At 41.3% G+C, this 19,618-nt stretch overlaps 1 protein-coding gene across 5 annotated transcripts in view; it reads left to right on the forward strand.

Moving 5' to 3' along the window:
• Positions 1–475: 475 nt before the first annotated feature.
• LOC136146323 (exocyst complex component 1-like) overlaps positions 476–19,618 on the forward strand; it is a 29,741-nt gene continuing 10,598 nt past the window's right edge. Inside the window, exons 1-7 of one of the 5 annotated variants that reach the window (XM_065905140.1) lie at positions 476–2,567; positions 5,719–5,756; positions 7,814–8,041; positions 8,255–8,387; positions 8,970–9,082; positions 9,873–9,926; positions 13,800–13,949. In XM_065905140.1, the coding sequence (XP_065761212.1) occupies positions 7,832–8,041; positions 8,255–8,387; positions 8,970–9,082; positions 9,873–9,926; positions 13,800–13,949 (660 nt within the window). In that variant the 5' untranslated portion in view covers positions 476–2,567; positions 5,719–5,756; positions 7,814–7,831. Of the gene's footprint in view, positions 2,568–5,718; positions 5,757–5,885; positions 6,013–7,813; positions 8,042–8,254; positions 8,388–8,615; positions 8,660–8,969; positions 9,083–9,872; positions 9,927–13,799; positions 13,950–19,618 lie in introns of those variants that run through there. The other 4 variants (XM_065905141.1, XR_010658977.1, XM_065905139.1 and 1 more) reach the window with 4 other exon arrangements.

Here is a 19,618-nt window from a genome sequence, read left to right on the forward strand (position 1 = left end):
AGCAGCCGGAGCCCCAGATGGGGGCTAGGGAAAAACAGAGGCTCTCTGCTGCCCATCAGTGGCTGCAGATGTAGGGTGAGGGTTGGTTTGGGAGTGAAAGGCATAGTTAAAGATTGAAGCAGGGCAGGAGACCGTCGGCACAAATGGCGCTGGTGGTGTCTGGTCTCCCTGCAGTGCGTGTCTGCTCCACCCCAATACCTGGGGGAGACTGAAAGGTTACAGCATGAGCCGGGGGAGTAGTGTCCATGTCAGTGACGTCCTGATCTGAAGGAGACAGGAAGGTTACACTTGGAGATGCTGTGACTGTGGTGGTAAAAGGGACTCCAGTAGAAGTTGTAGCAGGGGGAGCGATGGGGCGGTCTGGAAGAGGGGTGAGTAAGTATGAGGGAGGGGGAGAATCTACACACATGGGTGTTGGGGGTTCATTTTTGTCGGAGGGTGGCTGGAAGGGGAGGGTTGGGGTGCTCAGGGGTGTGGAGAGGTCAGAAATAGAAGGTGGTGTTGCTCTGACTGCACACGCAGTGCCCGCATCCTCCTTGAGGGCAGTTCCCACAGTGGGATTGGAAACTGGAGGCAGAGCATCTGCAGGACTAGCAGAATGAGAGTCCACGGGGGCTGTGTGTCTTGCCACCCGATCCACATAAGGTGTCAGGCAAGGTGGAAGGCCAGCCAGATTGGGGAATCTGGAGGACAGGTCGGCCAAGTTGGTGGTGGTAGGAGGGACCTGCAACGTGTGACTGACCGGAGGCAGGGAGCCTGTGGTCCCTGGGGCAGGCGGGGCGGCGCTGCGGCGTCGCATGGCCTGCCTTGGATCCCTCAGGATTCTGTTCCTCTGACGGTCCCTGTTTTGTTTCAGGGTGCCCCGGGTTTTGGCGCGAGTCATGGCTGGAAGCTTCGGAGGCGGGGGAAGGTCACTGCGACCCCAGAGCAGCGGCAGCGGGGGCGGCAGTGGCGGCAGCGGGGGCGGCAGTGGCAGAAAAAGCGGCGGGGGCATCGTCCTCTTGCGGGGGCGCCCACTGCCGGCGGCTCCCAGGGGAGAAGAGCTTCTCCGCGGGGTGTCTGAAGGTGGCTCACGCTGCAGCGCCTTCCCGGACATCGGTGACTCTGGGCAGCCGGGTTGGTGGTCTTCACCCAGCACCACTTCTCCTGGCCTCTCGGGCAGCAGGCTGCAGCGCGGACTTGGGGCAGAGAGCACCGTGGCCAGGGGGCCAGGCTGCGAGGGAGGCCGGCCGTCTCCAGCAGTGCCGTCTGAGCAGATGGCGGGGCTTTGGGAGGAAGGCTTCGTCCGAGACACCTGGGCTTTCTCACTGAAGTTGCCTCCTGGGTGCCCCGGAAGGAGGTTTGGGAGGCTCGGGAGGGCAGTGGAGGGGCGGGAGGAGCCCGCCGGTCTCCTGGGGCCTAGGTGTCATTGTCATAGCCCCGCTGCGGTCCGGACTCATCTTTCCGTTGTCCTCTCCTTCGGCCTCTGTGTGACCTTCCTCCTCTGTCACGCCTTCCCTTTGATCTTCCTGGACCATGGCCTTACTCTCCTTTGCGCGAGGAAGTGGGCGGTGACTGGTTGGTACCGGCTTCCCAGCCTTGGCTACCTGAACAGGTAGCTCAGGGAGTGAACGCAGGAGAGTAATTTTGCGCCCCGGTGGAGGAATTCTGACGGTTCTCGAAGGTCCGAACATCATGGAATTACGAGTGGACAGGACGGGCTGCTGCTTCGGCCACTCCCTCAAGTTCGCCAGGGGTAGCCCGCCCACACGGGAGTACCCAGCCTCCTGGATTGGGTACCACCTTTTCGGCATGCTGTAAAACCCGGACGATGAGGGCACTGGATCCTGGTTGAGCAGCCTGCGACCAGGTTGTAAAGCAGGAGCTGGGGCGGCGGGGTGACCCCGGCCAGATGTGGTGGCACCCCGAGGGCGCAAAACCAGCGAGCCCCGGCCCAGCGGGCGCCGGCGGCGGAGCCCAGAAAGAAGTTTACACAGTAAATTGCCCGTATTGTGCGCCAAATAACCCGAGAATAGAATGTGAAACTGCGAGAGCGTCTCCCTAGCTTCTTACTCCTCTCGCGGTGAAACACGCCCTGGAGAGAGGAGGACTCAGCCTGGCAATTGTGACTCGTCCATGGTATACGTGTCACAGAGAAACTGCAAATTCCGGGGCAAAGGGCGGGGCCCAGTGCATGACCCCTCCCGGGCTCTCTAGCCGCTGAGACCTCCCACTGTGGGTGGCAGGTGTTTGGCACCAGATGGGCCACCGTGCAGAGACTCTTCAGGACCGTGGGGGCCTCCTTCTCCAGAGCTCATCCCATCTAGCTCCTCATCATGCAGCCCCCTTGGTGCCTGCGTGTGTATCTGCCGGCCCTTCCCTGCCTGGGTCTCAGAGACCTGTGCAAAGCTGACTGCAGGAGCCACCCACCCTCCCGGGGGTGGTCCAGCACCTGTGGGGACCTCTCCAGCTTCTCTGCGAGGCCAGGAGCAGCTTCTCCGCCGCGGCTCCTCTGCCATCATCACCAGCCGGAATGCAGAGCCCTCACCTGGCCAGGTGCTGCACCCCACCACGTCCTTTTCTGGCGGGTAAGCCTCTTTCTTCACTTCTTTTTAGAAATTTGGTACAACAGTTAAATCTTAGACTGTTCTTCAGGGTGTGCAGATGGTAATGGCTTAGCCAGGATGTGACCCAAACCTGCTCTGGGCTGTGGTGCCTCCCCGCCATACGTGCTTCACGTGTTACTGTTCTTTTCTTGTCCTCCTTATGGCACTTAGCCCTAAGTGTCATACCTATAATGAGTCTATATCCTACCCTGTAGGTTTTCTTTTGCTCAATTCATGAATTGATCACCTGCTGCGTTGGGTTCTGATCTCAGAAGAGGCAGGTTAAGGACCACCAGTTGTCAGCATAGCACCAGCGGAGGTTTTCCCTTTGGTATAGTTTGAAGGATCCAGATATGTAAAGATGATAGTCTAGATAAATCATGGGCTTTCCTGAAAGAAATTTACCAGTGCATTATTCTGTATGGATTAGAAGCCTGTTTCTGTGGCCTTCCTGGAGTGTGTTCAGTAAGGCAGCTCATTCATGTTGAGAAAGCAAACACATCACTTATTGCAGCTTCATAGTGGAGCCCTGTGTCAGCTTCAGTCAGTCAGTACAGTTTGGTCACTGTGAGCATGTCAGCTGGGTCCACTCTTTACTACCATATATAATTCTAAAGATTCTTATGCCCAGGAGAGAAGTCACACTCTTGGGTGTCTAGGACAAGGGAGACATGTTATTATTCACAAGGTAGAAGCTTCAAAAGAATAGGATAGGACTGAAAACTCCTAGTCTAACATGGCTTTATCGAGTTTGAATCTTGTTTCTTTGGCTTACTTCATTGGAGTGTTTTCTTTCTCCTGGGCTGACATTGTGTGTTACACAGCAGGCATGTGACATGTAGAGGTTTCAGAACCCAGAATTGTATTGATCAGTGAAACTTTATTTATATATTTTAGTTTAAAATCTATTTAAAATAACACTGGACATAATTCATATATTATAAATTAGTTTGCCCTCTGCTCTTGAGATTCTTTTTATAGTATGTCAGAGTAAATTTGGACTTCCATCCCCAAGAAGATTTGAGATTGGAGGACACAAAAGGTTTTTCTCAGACCTAAATTATGTCTGAAAAAAGCGAGAAATATCATAAGCCCTATCTGACCTCTCTAGGAGCAGAAATGATTTACAGCTGTGGCATTTAACCATAATTCCTTGATCTCATTTGAGAAGAGTTCAGTAAGGAACAATCTCTTCATTTTTGTTTCTTCCTTATTTTCTTGTCTTGCTTACCAACAATCCATTGTAATCCATGGATTGATATGGCAGCAGGCTGAGTGGTCTCTGGAGCTCATACAATTAACTTTTTTCCCTAAAATAACTTTAATTTCCTTGTTTTTCAGCTCCTCTTCTTTCCTTGCCCTTTGCTATAACCAGAACTCACTGAAAGCTAACTGGCTTTGTGCAGACCCTCCTTAGGACAGTCTTTCCTTAGTTATTTTATTCATCACTCGGTTTCATTTTTTGCCTTCTCGAAATATGTTGAAATCTTTCTGTAGTTGATGACTTCCACAACCTCTTGGCTTTTACTGGCTTATTAATTTTGGTATTTCTACACTTTTATTTAAGTATGGTTTCAGAAGGAACAGAAAGTAAATGTGTCCTAGTCTGCCATCTTGAGCTGAAAATCCCTGTCAGTTTTAGCATCCAGCATTCCCATGGGGTGGGGCGGGGACCTTGGCATTAATAGGTGTAACACTCAAGATTTCAGCTTTTCTTGGGCAGTCACTAAGGACATAGTATGTGGTAATTTCTAATGGGAAAATAATAACTATTTCATGGAATTTATTTGAGGATTACATTAGATAATGAACATACAAATGCTTTCTAAAGTTTCAAAGTCCATAAAAATGTTTCTTGTTATTGATTTGGTGCTACTTCAGTTTTACTTGACAGTGATTCATGACCTTGCTTATGTGAGAAGATGCCTTCTGAAACAATTATGATCATTTAAAATATTTGTTTATTTTAAATGTTTACTTGTGTAAGGAGCTGTGCAGAATGAACTGGGCATCCCCTGCCCCCTAGTGGCTAAAAAGCTGCACACAAAACACTTTTAACATTTCCAGAGTGACTTGGAAAGGGCTGAGAGCTGGGAGACGCCGCTCTAAGGGACTTGCGTTTGTGTACTGCAGTCTGTAATTGCCTGTGCCGAAAGTTTTAGCCCCTCTTTTTTTTCTGGCATGTTATCTAAAGCTGGCTAATTAGCATTCTTAAGAGTAGATCATTTGTTACTTTGAATTAGGTGTGTTTTGTTCAAGGACAAGTTAACATATGTCAAGTCATGCTGAATGTAGATTCTCATTTTCATACAAAATAATGAATATCTAAAACACTTGGAATTTGTGTTTTAAAGCGTGTCCTGTGAATTGTTGAAAATCAGTAACTTTGTTTCGAGGTTTATTTAAGGGTAAAATTATTTTTTTCATTTTATCTCTCGATCTCAAGATTTATGTAAAATCCCATATGCTGAGTCTGTTCTTTCCAGAAAGTGAACTGAAACATTTATCTAGAAAGCATCTCAGTTCTGACCTCCTGGTCTTTTGTTTTGAAGCAGGAAGACAGCTGAAATTTTTGTAGTTTTACACAGCCATGATGTTGTTCTTACTATACAGATATTGAGAGAAAGTTTCTATTAGCTGATCCTTAGAAATTTTATAAACACATGTGAAAAATTTTTACAGAGAGAAATGGAAAGTTCAGTTAATATTTTCATTGCCCAAAATAAATTATGAATTGTAGATGCATTTTTAAAATTTCAATTGAAAGTTATTTGGAGGAAAACACAAAACATAACAAAGATAGAAAGAACAAAAATAACAGAAGAAGGTGTTACCTGGAAAAAAAAGGAAAGCAAATTGTTCCTCATGTGTCCTGAATTATAAGCATTATTGTATTAGAGCAACAGTTATCTCAGAAAAAAAAGGTTAGGCTTGTACACGTGTTTCGTTTCCGGTTGTATATTTGTTTTATAGTTTAATTATGTTTTGGGAAAGTGTGACTAAGGCCTGTTTTAACACAAGTCAATAAATTAGACTGCATGCTTTTGTTATAATAGACATGTTAACATATGCGGTTCTTCATAAAATAAGTTTTTTTTCATATATTTTGAATCATTTTTTTCCTATTTTTCAGCCTCTAAATGTGACCTGTGCTTATAACTGACCTTACCTGTAAGTACAATGCTGTTGTCCTTCCTAGTTTTTTACTACTTTATTTTTAATTTTTACCCTCTTTTAAGAATCTGTTCCAAGTGGAGAACATCAGAGTGTGACAGGAGGTGAGGAAGAGGCAGTGGATGAATGCCAAGAGTTAAATGCAAGAGAAGAGCGGGATATTGAGATAATGATGGAAGGCTGTGAATATGCAATTTCTAGCGCCGAGGCCTTTGCAGAAAGGTTGTCCAGAGAGCTGCAGGTGTTAGATGGGGTCAGCCTTTCTTGTAACGTGTGGCTAGTGATGTGTGGTAAGCTGAGGAGACTGGTGATGTTCATATTCTGCTGCCGCTGCCTTTGAGCCTAGACGGTGGGATCGTTGCTGTCTTTCCCTAGAAGCGCATCACCAGCTGCCTCCCTCTGTCTTTCACTGTTCTTGGTCCAGAGACAGAACCATTCCTATTAGGCCAGTGAAGGCAGTTGGCTGAGGTTCTGGATTTGGGGAGGTTCTTGATATGAAGTGATGGAAGTAGAAAGTAGCCAACCTGAAACCACCCTGGGGGTTGATTCCCCCAGCCTCTGGAACACTTCAGAATAGTTCAAGGGAAGAGAATAACATTTTTGTGGTTTGGGGGGAAAAAAATAGGTACAAGTTAGAAGGAGAGAGAGTGAGCTGAAAGAAGCGAATCCTTTACCCAAAGAGAGCAAAATAGTGTAGTGAAAACAGGAGAGCCAGGGCAAAAGGATGTTTGACGACTCCTCTGAACTGCTGTGGAATAGATGCTGTTTATTTGTATGCACATATCTGAGCTTGTACCTACATGTACATCTTTAGGAAGTAAAAAGCTACAAGTAGCACCTGTCTTATGAGAAAAATCTAAAATGAGAGTGTTTTGTGAGGGGGGTGTCATTTTGTTAGGCAAAGTATGAATTTAAGAAAAACTCTGAGAATAAGGAATGTTTTTAAGACTTAAAAGAGTGTTGGCATTTTATACATGAAAGGTACAGAAGTTGTAAGGTTGAACTGAGGTCCAGAGATTACACCAATAGCCCAAGCTTACAAATTTGTAGAACTCTCTGGAAGTAAAGCCTAGAAGAGACTTCAAGATGTTGAAGTGAAAATTGTCCTGGATCAGTTCAAGTCACAGCTCTGCTGCTTAAGATTCAGTGGGTCAGAGCTCTGCTGCTTTACAGTTGGGCTGCACCTCCATGGGAGTTATTATGAATAGTATATAAAATAACATGTGAAATTTTAGCATCACCCATACAATGATATTATTTTAACTCTTTATCCAAATTTTTTCCTCATATCATGTTATCTGCCTTCTTAATGTGGCTTTGTGGTTTGTATTTTCTAGTTAATGTTGCCTCTGTGTTTCAAGTCATCATATTACTTTGCAGTTTAATTTTGGGTTTGAAAGCTTCCATATTTCAGGGAATTGAGAATCAATAGAGTCTTTAGAAAATATTAATAAGGGGTCGGTGGTTTGTTGCTACTTTGTCTGGGAAAAAAAAGTAGTTGCAAATGAAAGAGAAAAGAAAGAATATTGTAGAAGGAGCTATCTTATGGCAATAGACTCTTCCACATCCTATTAGTACAAATCATGCTACAGTTATAAATTAGTTCCATGTATCTGTTAAAGACTGGCATGCTACTGCTACCCTCTTAACTAAGGTATTAGCATAGGTGATTATTATGCTTTTGTTTAGGATTTTACATAAATGTTGCAGATTATAGAAAATGTCTATAGTTGATAGAGCTGGAAGCAGCGTCAGAGGTGGTATAACCTAACGGCACTAATGAGAGTCCACCATTGCTGATGATACATCATGGCGCATGCCCTAAATATGCGGTATTGAGATCTGGTCCCTAACCTCCACATAAGGGGACGTGTGCTTCCCTGAAATACTGTGTGAAAAAGTGGAGTGTAAACACAAAGCAGCCAATTAAAGTAGACGTGTAGATGTGTGTGTCAGCCTTTGTTGCCGCTGCTGCTGAGTCACGCTGCTGTCAAAGATTTATGGATATTTCATTTGAAGAATATGAAGTATTACTTCTCTTTTTAACTGTGTAGGCCAACATCCAGTCTATCATGGCCTCTGAAAAGCAAGTCAACATCCTAATGAAGTTACTGGATGAGGCTCTCAAGGAGGTGGATCAGATTGAATTGAAACTGAGCAGTTATGAGGAAATGCTCCAAAGTGTAAAAGAACAGATGGATCAGATCTCCGAAAGCAACCACCTCATTCATCTCAGTAACACTAATAACGTAAAACTCCTGTCTGAGATAGAGTTTCTTGTGGTAAGCATGGTTATAAACTACTAGCAACAATTAAAAAAAAAAAACAAAACTAATGATCTCTAAAGCCCATTTGCAAGTATTTTCTAGTTTCCTTAGGAGAGCAAGATTTAAAAATACTGAAGTTTCAAACACCCAGTAATAGGATTGCGTAGCATCTTACCTGTAAACTTCCTAAGAGTACACAGACAAATGGTGTGTTTATTTACTTTCCAGAGCCACATGGACCTGGCCAAAGGTCATATAAAGGCACTTCAGGAAGGAGATCTTTCTTCTTCCAGGGGCATTGAGGCCTGCACCAATGCTGCAGATGCCCTGCTGCAGTGCGTGAATGTAGCTCTTCGACCAGGTATGACCATAAAATCTGCCCAAGAACCTGGGACTAAGCTTCTGACTTAGTGTAAAGCTTTTGACAAGAAGTCCATGAGGCAGGTGGTTTAGGGTTAGATTATTAGCTATTGAAACAAGTTTCACTTACTCTCAAACATAATTTATATCGGCACGAAGAACTTGTTCATTTCGGTACCTTCTGATTGACCATCAGTGACTCTACGTTAACACCAGCATTTTTCTTCAGCGCTGTTCACAGGACCTAGCACAAAGTAGATGCCGTAAGGCTTTGCTAGACCAGCGGTTCCTAAACTTGAGCTTGCATCGGGATCACGGCTAGGGGCCAGCGCAGAAGCAGTAGGTCCGCTCTGAGGCCTTAGAATCCATGTTTCTGACCGTTCCCAGGTGAGGCTGAGGCAAGACCGCAGCGTGAGGATCGCTGAGTTACACTGTTTTTCCCCCTTACCTTTCTTTTATAAACACACGCATAAACCAGCAAAAGGTTGAGTTCTTCAGAACTGAAATACGGCTTCTGTTATAAATGCACTCGTTAGACATCCGGGAGCTCTTTAACCCGTTGAATAAGCTGTCACGATTTCAGGCCATGACGTGCTTCTGGCAGTTCAGCAGCAGCAGCAGCAGCGTTTCAGTGATTTGCGAGAGAATTTTGCCCGGAGACTGGCCAGTCACCTCAACAATGTTTTTGTTCGACAGGTAATTTTATCTTATTATAGTACTGGCATGTTCCTGTAGCTTGAAATGAAATGGTCACAGAAAAAAAATTTTAATGTATTTAATTGGGAGCACAATATGTTCCTTTCTATATTTATTTGATTTTAATATTTTTAGATATGTATGTATTTGCTCATAGATGTTTTGGGGGCCTCAGTGGTCTCCTATGAAGACAGTTCCTTTTAGCCAAAATTCCCTAAGTTTTAAATAATTGTGCTTGCATGTTACATATACCCCATTTAGACAATCTTGTTTCTAAAAATAAGTCCAAACTTGTTACGTTTTTAATGTTTGGCCTGTTTTATTTTTCAGTATTTTCAAGTGAGAACAGGGACTTGATTCCATGTTTTCAGTATTTCATTGGCTCCATATACTTATAAATATGAGAAAAATGACTAACTCAATTGTAAATTCTAGTTGATTTAATCTTATAGAAAACCTTTATCTCTATTTCTATGTGGAAAGGGTGTTATAATTAAGGTTGTGGCAATGATATAAATGTTACTGTTAAGTATACCTTAGAGGGATTTGACTAGAAGGTGCTTTTTTTTTAATAAATAATAAATTAGACTTAATATTTCTTGAATAAATTAGGTGTCATAAATTAGATTTTGTGTATTTATGATCTCTTTAATAGGGATTTGGGGCCAAAAAAAAGTTGAGTGAAATTTTGTTCATCAAGAAATGCTGACTGATATTCCAGGTTCTTATTTTGTTTTCACTTTGTAGTATTCTGAAACAATTGTATTTACTCTATTTTATTTCTGATTAGTTTACTCAGGCCCTCCTTCAACTCTATAACAGGTCCTACTTTCTTTCCGTGCCTGTGAGTACATCAACTTTGGCTCCAGCTTCTCCGATTCTTTTTTTTCCCCTGTAAGGTTTACTAAGCTTAATAGCAGCAGAATCTTTATAGTTATAATTTACTGATTTGAGCTACCTGTTAACCATATTTGTGGCAGTTTTTTTAATGTCCCATAACAGAAAGTTTATTTAGATCCAAAGGCATTTAATCTCATTCTGCTTGCCTTTCTTTCTGTCATTTTCATTCACTCACTCACTCCTTTATTTGGAAGTCATTTGCCAAGTGATTAAAGATGCATTCCAGACGTTTCATTGGAATAGATGAGAGGCTGATTCTTTGCTCTAGTTGCTCACGATCTAGAGAAGGGCGACAAACAGACTGAGGGAAGGTGTATGTTATGGTGGTACCATGGGAGTAAAGGAAGACCAGCTAACTAACCGCGCAAGGGGGAACCAGGGGAAGACTCTCTTAACATTCCACTTGACTTGAAAAGCTTCAGGAAAAAAGTAAACCTAGGAATCACATAGGAAATACTAATGCACATTTTTCTTACACTATTATTTCAATAATATCTATTTTTACACAATTCCCTAGTTTTTTTAAATTATCCTGTTGACAGGCTATAGTCCACATTTGTAAATGGTATGGAAAATACCAGTCATTAAATGATAATCCTTTCTCCACCCTTAATTGTTTGTTATAACATGCTATTATTTGTGATTTTTGCTTCCTTGCCTTATAAACTAATGGCTTTGTTTAAAATGAATGCATCCCAGTTCTGAAAATCTAATATGCATTGTTACATGTGAGTAATGCATGTTAAAAACCAGAATGTTGCAACAACCTGGAATGTGCTGAAGAAGATGAAAGACAGTGTCCCAAGTGCAGAAAAGAGATTTTCTGTGTGTTAAATTGAATACTTCGTGTCACCTAGCAAAGAGTTGGGAAACAAGGGGATTTCTGTTCCTGGTTGTGGGACACACGGGGAAGATTCGATTACCGCACTGGGTTACATGTCTTTGTTCACCATCAAATTTTGATTGTGTGTCTGATTTGTGTGTTACATTGTGTGACAGGACTCACTGTCCTCCATATGTAAGAGTAAGAAATGGCTGCTACCCTCAAGATGCTTGTGAGGATGTGGTAAAGGTAATGTACTTAAAACTCTACAGCAGTGTATAGGGGCTACCTTAGGGACACCACAATGAAGTGAATGTGTCAGTAAAGCAAGTCACACAAATTTTTTGGTTTCCCAGTGCGTAAAAAAGCTATGTTTACACAGTATTGTAGCCTATTGTGTGCAATAGCATTATGTCTAACAGAAGAATGTACACATTTATTTTCAAAATACTTCATTGCTAAAAATTGCTAAGCACCCTCTGAGCCTACCATCTGAGTCATCATCTTTTTGCTGGTGGAGGGTCTTTCCTCAATGTTGAAGGTGCTGGAGGACCAAGGCAGTGATTGCTGAAGATTGGGGTAGCTATGTCAATTTTTAAAAATAAGACAAGAGTGAAGTTTGCTGTAATGATCAACTTTTCCTTTCTCAGACAATTTCTCTGTGGCATGCAATGCTGTTTGATAGCATTTTACCCACAGTAGAACTTCTTCCAAAATTGGAGTCAGTCTTCTCAAATCCTGCCACTTGTTTTATCAACTTAGTTTATGTATTAATTATAGTCTAAATCCTTTGTTGTCATTTCAGTAGCCTTCACAGCATCTTCATCAGGAGTAGATTCTCTTTCAAGAGACCAGTTTCTTTGTTCATCCGTAAGAAGCAACTTCTCATCCATTAAATATCTGTTAAATGAGATTATAACAGTTCAGTCACATCTTTAGACTCCACTTCTAATTCTAGTTCTGCTTTCTACCACATCTATAGTTACTTCCTGTACTGAAGTCATACCCCTCAAAGTCATTCATGAGGGTTGGAATCCGCTTCTTCCAAAACTCCTGTTAATGTTGATATTTTGACCTCTTCTCATGAATCATGGTGTTCTTAAAGGCATCTAGAATGGCCAGTCCTTTTCAAAAGGTTTTCAGTCATCATTACTAATTTATTTATCTCTAATAAGAAACTTTAAACAATGTCTTAATTTTTAAAGTATATAAAGAGTAAAATTCTTAGCACGATTGAATTCTAGATATGATAGTTATCTATATTATTGATTGAATTAAGCAATTTAAGTATTTTTTCTCCTTCCTATATATTTTGAAACCAGTTTCTCTTAAAATCTTTCTGTTAACACTAACAATATTTAATATATCCTAATAGTCTGAAGGTAATAATGTTTTTATATCAGTGAATTTTCACATGATGATGATCTGGAAATGCTACTTACAGTAGAAAGTTTTGAATAGTAATATATGTAGAAGAGCTTTGTAAACCGTAAAATTCTCTATAAATGTTGGTTCTTCCATTTTGCAGGAGAGATGAAGGTTTTTAATTGAAGAGTTTTCCTGACATTAAATTAAATAGTACAACTTAACATGCAGTGACCTGAGTAAACAGCTATAGAAGAACATAAACCATGATTTTGAGTCTTGAATTATTGAAAAAATTAATGAGGAAGGATAATGGAAATATATCTAATGTTATTGTTAATAAGGGTAAAATATTTGGAAAACATTTATCAGCAATAACAAGTTTGTCAAATACTCCTTCCTTTTAGTTAGTGTAACTTAATTAAGGCACAATTTGGAGACATTAGCAGACTTAAAACTAATCTCTCTCTGTGTACAGTATCTAATATCTGTGAGTCAGTGGAATCTCAGTCATCCTTCTGATGTGGTAAACATTTCTGAAATGTAATGTTTGTAATGACCTTCAGCAGTTTTTGAGTCTGGTTAGAATGGTTTTGTTTGGCATGTTTTTAAAAGAAAACAGAAGTGAGACTCACATGGCTGAGGTTCAGATTCTAGCCTTCCGCCTGTGTGGCCTGTGTGGATCACTTAGCCCTTTGAATTTCAGTTTGTTCCGTTGGGTCAGCTGATCTACTGGATCCATATACTCTAGAACAAAAGTCAGGATGCATCGTCTGCCTCAGGCTGATTGAAAACGTGCTCATTTATATAAGTCATGTCAAGGATTAAAAACAAAATTATATAGTTGCTTCTGTAGAAAATTAATGGAAAAATTAAAATTACATTATTATTAGGGGTTATCCTGGAAAGGGCTTCCCAGGTGGCTCAGTGGTAAAGAATCCACCTGCAGTGCAGAAGACATAGGTTCAGTCCCTGGGTGGGGAAGATCCCCTGGAGGAGGAAATGGCAACCTACACCAGTACTCTTGCTGGGAACTCCCATGGACAGAGGAGCCCGGCAGGCTACAGACAATCTATTGGGTTGGCCAAGAATAGGATATGATCCAGCAACTGAGCACTGAGCGCTGTCCTGGAAAGCCCAGGAAGCAGTCATCTGCAGTCCTTCCTAGTTCTGACATTCTGTGTCCTGTGCATTTTCACCTGCTGTTTAAATATCGTAGACTCTAATGGAGATATCATAGATGGAGACAATTTGTTTTGAATGACTTCCCCTGTTCGGTGTGTGTTTCTTAGTAACAGTTTATATCATGATATTTATTTGCTTAGTCAATTGTAAAATGTTATGGGAGAGGTAAAGTTGATTAAACTATTCATTCTCAACTACTCTAAAAGATAAAATGAGTCGATTTATCAGAGAGTCATTCTTGTGTGTTTATGACTATTTTATGGTGGTGGTGTTCAGTTTGTATACACAGGATGATTAAAAAAAGACAAGTAAGTACTCAGTTCTTATATTTCTATGTTCTGTTGTTTTTGCTTGGCCATGCTTGATCATTATTAAGGATATTTAGTTACAACAATGTTTCTTTATACTGTCAGTGATAGTTATGTCCTTATTTATTCACTCTAGGGTCATGATCAGAGTTCAACTCTTGCTCAGCGCTCTATTGAACTGACTTTACCTAATCATCATGCATTTCATAGAGACTTACTCCGATATGCCAAGCTGATGGAGTGGCTAGAGAGTACGGATTATCGAAAATATGAGGGACTAACAAAGGTATGGATTTGACGTCAGTTACTCACTGAGTATAGAGCATTATCTTTTAGAATCGAGAGGTCGTGTGTTCAGTTCCGCAAGTGACATTTGAAGCACTGTTGTATGTTCTTAAAAAAGCAGCAAGTAGTTGAATTTCTTAGTGCTCATTAGCTATGGAGAACATTTTTTTTCTTTTTCATTTATTTTTATTCGTTGGAGGCTAATTACTTTACAATATTGTAGTGGTTTTTGCCGTACACTGACATGAATCAGCCATGGATTTACATGTGTTCCCCATCCTGATCCCCCCTCCCGCCTCCCTCTCCATCCCATCCCTCTGGGTCTTCCCAGTGCACCAGCCCTGAGCACCCGTCTCATGCATCCAGCCTGGGCTGGTGATCTCTTTCACCCTTGATAGTATACTTGTTTCAATGCTCTTCTCTCTGAACATCCCACCCTCGCCTTCTCCCACAGAGTCTACAATTCTGGAGAACATTTATTTTATGTACTTAGATGGAGAATAGCTAAATTTTGAACTTCAATATAGTATTAGGCCATACTGTAGCTTGAAGCATCATTTAGTTTAGTTAGTTAAATAATTATTTCCTGAGTTGCTTTATGTGCAATATAAAAACTAGAGAGTATGAAGTTATATTTTCAATGAGGCATTTGCTTTATAAGAACCTGTAATCTGTTCTTTTAAGCACATGCAGTGTGCCTCTTTATTAAGCAGACATTCCATTGTTCCAGGCACAGAGGAACATGGGTATTTCTGTTCCTGATTGTGGGACACACTAGCTGGAAAAATTGGATTATCATATTATGGTACATTTCTTTGTCACTCACCAGATTTTCACTGTGTGCCTCTTTTGTACTCACTAATCCATATGTAAGAATAAGAAGTGGCTCCCACACATGCTCCTACTTCCAGAGAGCGTCAGGTCTGCCCGGGAAGAGCAACTATCCTTAGCAGCCGGCCAGAGTTAAGTGCTGAACTGGATATGAGTTTAAATGTATAGCATGTTAGAGAAAGGAAATTCATGACCTGTAGCCACAGGAGAAAACTTCATAGAAAACATTGGACTTGACTCTTTTCCCGGGACTTTAAGAAGACCAGCCTGACTGAAGCTGAAATTCCATATTCTAGAAGAGTGAGAAGTTAGGTTGAAAAATCTGAGTCGTGAGTCCTAGCAGCATTCTTCAGACACAGGAAGAGACTTGATAGGGGAAACTAAGAACCTAATACAATAATGAACTGAAATGAAATCTTGGACGAAGAAGATGATAGTAGGAATGGAGATTATAAGTCACAAGAGAGAATCCCAAAACAAGGGACAGGATGGTGCCAGACTTGTGAGACGCAGAGATTAAAACAGTGATAAATACCACTTGGGCTTCCCAGGTGGCGCAATGATAAAAAAAAAATCCACCTGTCAATGTAGAAAATGCAGGCTTGATCCCTGGGTTGGAAAGATCCCCTGGAGAAGGAAATGGCAACCGACTGCAGTACCATTGCCTGGAGAATCCCGTGGAGAGAGGAGCCTGGTGGCCACAGTCCGTGGGGTCGCAGAGTGGGACACGACTGAGTGGCTGAGCACACACACACACGGATGGCCACAGCTGGACAAGAAAGAGCCATTCACACGTTCCCTTAGCAAACGCGCTGAGCATCTGCTGTGTGCTGACACTGTTGTATGCACGAAAGAGAACGGCGCTGAAGGAGACAGGCGAACACTTGCCTGTTCAGAGTACATATTCCAGTGGAGAAGGACCAACATAAAAGTCAACTTCATAGTCTGCTGGAAGGTACTGCTGAGAGCTCTAGAGAAAATAAAGCAGGGAATGCTAGGACATCAGAAAGGTTGCGGTTTCAAAAAGGGTGGTCCGAGAAGGCAACATTTGAGCACAAATTTTAAAGATAAGCAGGGGTGCGCAGTGGGAATTTCCGAGGAAAGCTTTCCCAGCACAGCACAAGTGCCCCAAGGCAAGAGCAACCTGGAGCACTGGAGGAGCAACCAGGCCGTGGTGGTGGGAGCACGGCGAGTCAGGTTCAGGATGGGAGGGCGGGCGTGAGAGGTGCGGTGGGGGGCGGGGGGCGGGGCAGGGCAGATCTGGAAGGGACTGGGCACCGGTGTTGGAATTTGGTTTTTACTTGCAGAGAGATGAGGGAGGGGTGTTGATGGGCTTTGAGTAGCAGAATGACATGCTCTCATTTAGTAAACGGCCATTGTAGCAGGAACCCTTGGGCTCAGGACTCTACTGTTGTGTTGTATTCTGATTAGTTTTGAGTCAGCAGAATTCTGATTTGGAGATAGTTTACAGAAGAATATTTGCATGACTGGAATCTTTGCCTTCTGAAGTTTTAAGAGGATTAATACTGTATTTTGAATGATTAAATATTGTTACATCTTAAGAGTTTTGTGCCAACAAGTGCTTTGTCCCCTAGTGAATATTCAAATGAGTAAAATAATCAATAAGCTTTTTGCCTGATTGTGTTCTCAGTGAGTATTATTGCCGTATCTTTATATATATGTAGCGTCATGAATGTAATTTAAAGTGAAGAAGCAAGCCAGTAGCCAGTCTAGTGCTGAAGTATGGAATCATTCTCTGCTCATGGTATATTTTCAATTGACAGTATTGATGTGCTTTTTTAAATGAAATTATCTTATTTCCAAAGAATCTTGCTTTGTCTTGTGTTTGAACTTGTGACAGACCATGCAGTTTTATGCCTGATAATCTAATTTGGTTGCTCAAGTGTTTTCAAAAATAGGAATCTTATTAATATGACCAAGAAAGGAATGAAAGGAAATGGAAGGAAAGGAATGAAAAAAGGAACCTGACAAATCAGTGTTTCTTTGGTAAGAAATAATAATTAAATCCAGATGCTATTTGTACTTGATCCTTTCCATGTAGTGTGTGCTAGTGGTAAAGAACCCGCCTGCCAATGCAGGAGACATAGGAGATTCAGCTTCAGTGTCTGGCTCAGGAAGGTCCCCTGGAGAAGGAAATGGCAACCCACTCCAGTATTCTTGCCTGGAGAATTCCATGGACAGAGGAGCCTGGTGAGCTCTAGTCCATAGGGCTGCAAAGAGTTGAACCTGATTGAAGTGACGTAGCACTCACCTTTGTACTTGGTTATTTGTACCCAGCTCACACTTTTTGGCAGGACCAGGAAAAGCTTGTCTTCATTTCTTTAGGGAAAAGAATAACTAGGCCCTGCCCCAACTCTACTTACGGCTGAATCTAAGCAAACCCCTGATTTGGGGTGTATGTAATTTAGAGCCTAAGGAAAATAGAGGTGCGTTGGGCATGTAATAAGCTCGGCTGCCCAGAATCCCTTCTGCCTAGCTGGGGCAGTAGAGCATGTAGAGCAGTTGAGCAGGGAGATGGTTTATCCTTGTTTAGGTAGGAACAATCTTTCCTCTCCCAATAGCCCCTTGAGGCCGACACATTGTCTCAGCCTCAGTCCTATATTTGTAAATATAGAAAATAAAACATGGTGTTATCTGTAAGACTCTAAAGTGAGCACAAGAAAAAGTTGGAAATACTGCCTGAGATAACAGTATTTAAGCTCAAGATAGTTGGATTTTAAGTTAGGTGCTGTATACAGGATGCTAAGAGAAATAAATACTCCCAGTGAGAAGCTTCTCTCTGAATTCAGTAAGTGAATGAGCTGGGAGTCACGCCTGTCTGTGGGCTTCCCCACCTGTGGGTTCTGTTGAGAACCTGGGGGAAGGTGTTCAGTCATTTCAATTGTATTGAAAAAGAAGGTGATTTTCAGTAGTCTGCTCAAATCACTGTTTTAGAAATAGCGACTGTTTAAATTGCTTGGGTAGTAGTGTGCACTTAGTTTGGGTATTGGAATGCAGTCTGTTATATTGAGTGAGTTGAGTAGAAATCTAATGAAGATTTTATGAATTATAAGTTGGTCAGCCATTTACATTGATTTCCAGTGATCAGTGTTTTTGTGATAATTTAAAATTCAACGAATGAGATGCTGAAAAGTGAAATAGCTGAATGAAATAGGAATAATTTTAGTGTCTTTTTAGCTTTAGATTTGCTTTTAAAGTTACACACAAAGATCACAGGAAAAAATTTCCTATTTAACTTTCCTTACGGAGAATCTGTGGGAAATGTATGTGGCATGCAAATTGGAAAAAAGAAGGCTCTATATTATGTTTCATCCAAAAATTTTTTATAAGGACATATCTATCAATAAAATATCTAAATATATGTAAATATATCTAATATATTTTTATATACTTATAAAATAACTTAAAAAAATCAATAATGAACTATGAGTCAGTATACAAATAATTTAAGTGATATACCTTTGAAAGTTACATCTGATGTTTAAAGCAAAGTAAACTGTTCTAAAACTGGATGTGTTTGAAATTGAAGTGTAGATTTCATGATAAATTTAAAAGAATAACTAGGCATAGGAGTTTTTCTGCTGTGGATTTATTTAAATTTAGTGAAACTCTACATAAGGCATTTAACATAGGATTTGGAAAAATACATGGCCTCCCGCTGTTGACTCTTTCATCAGGGTATAAAATATTTTTGTATGATAATAAGCATAGATGATGAGGGAATGAGTTTGCATGTTAAATAATAGATGTTTTCATTTGAACTAGAATAAATTTTGTTTTTTAAAAAGAAATCATTTGATTATGAAAACTGTAAGATGTGGTAATTAAATTCTTATGAGAGTAACCTATTTGGGGCTAATTTACTACCCCATGCTGGCAAGGTATGGTAAAACTCAGTGTCCTGCTTCAGTGTCATTGATCCTGTCTGTTGGTATAATAATTTTTGAAACAGCATGGCATTATGGAAGAAGAGTTAAAAGATTCCCTTATTCTTTAGCACTGTAATTTTACCCTTAGGAAATTATTCCAAGAAAGCAGTTCATTAGAGATGAAAAGCTTGTTGTAACATTGTCTATCACAGCAAAACATCAAAACCAATTATGTAGTCTGTGTTAGGAGGTTGGTTTACTAAACTGAACATCAGCAGAGCATAATACTGTGCAGTCATTAGCATATGACCTGGAAAAGCGTGATTGTGCTGCCCCAAACACCCAGTATCGTATGAATGCAGCTATGTTTAAAATACATGAAAGGTAATGTGTAAATTACCATCGGATCATTGAAAAAGCAAGAGAGTTCCAGAAAAACATCTACTGCTGCTTTACTGACTACGCCAAAGCCTTTGACTGTGTGGATTACCAAACTGTGAAAAATTCTTCAAAAGATAGGAGTAGCAGACCACGTTATTTGCCTCTCAAGAAATCCGTATGCAGGTCAGATAGCAACGGTTAGAACTGAACATGGAACAACAGACTGGTTCCAAATCAGGAAAGGAGTATATCAAGGTTGTATACTGTCACCCTGCTTATTTAACTTATATGCAGAGTACATCGTTTGAAATGCTGGGCTTCGTGAAGCACAAACTGGCATCAGGATTGCCAGGAGAAATATCAAAATCCTCAGATAAGCAGATGACACCAGCCTTATGGCAGAAAGTGAAGAACTAAAGAGCCTCTTGATGAAAGTGAAAGAGGAGAGTGAAAAAGTTGGCTTAAAACTCAACATTCAGAAAACTAAGATCATGGCATCTGGTCCCATCACTTCATGGCAAATAAATGGGGAGACAATGGAAGCAGTGAGAGACTTTATTTTGGGGGG

This window comes from Muntiacus reevesi, chromosome 14, assembly GCF_963930625.1.
Source record: "Muntiacus reevesi chromosome 14, mMunRee1.1, whole genome shotgun sequence".
Lineage (NCBI taxonomy): Eukaryota > Metazoa > Chordata > Mammalia > Artiodactyla > Cervidae > Muntiacus > Muntiacus reevesi.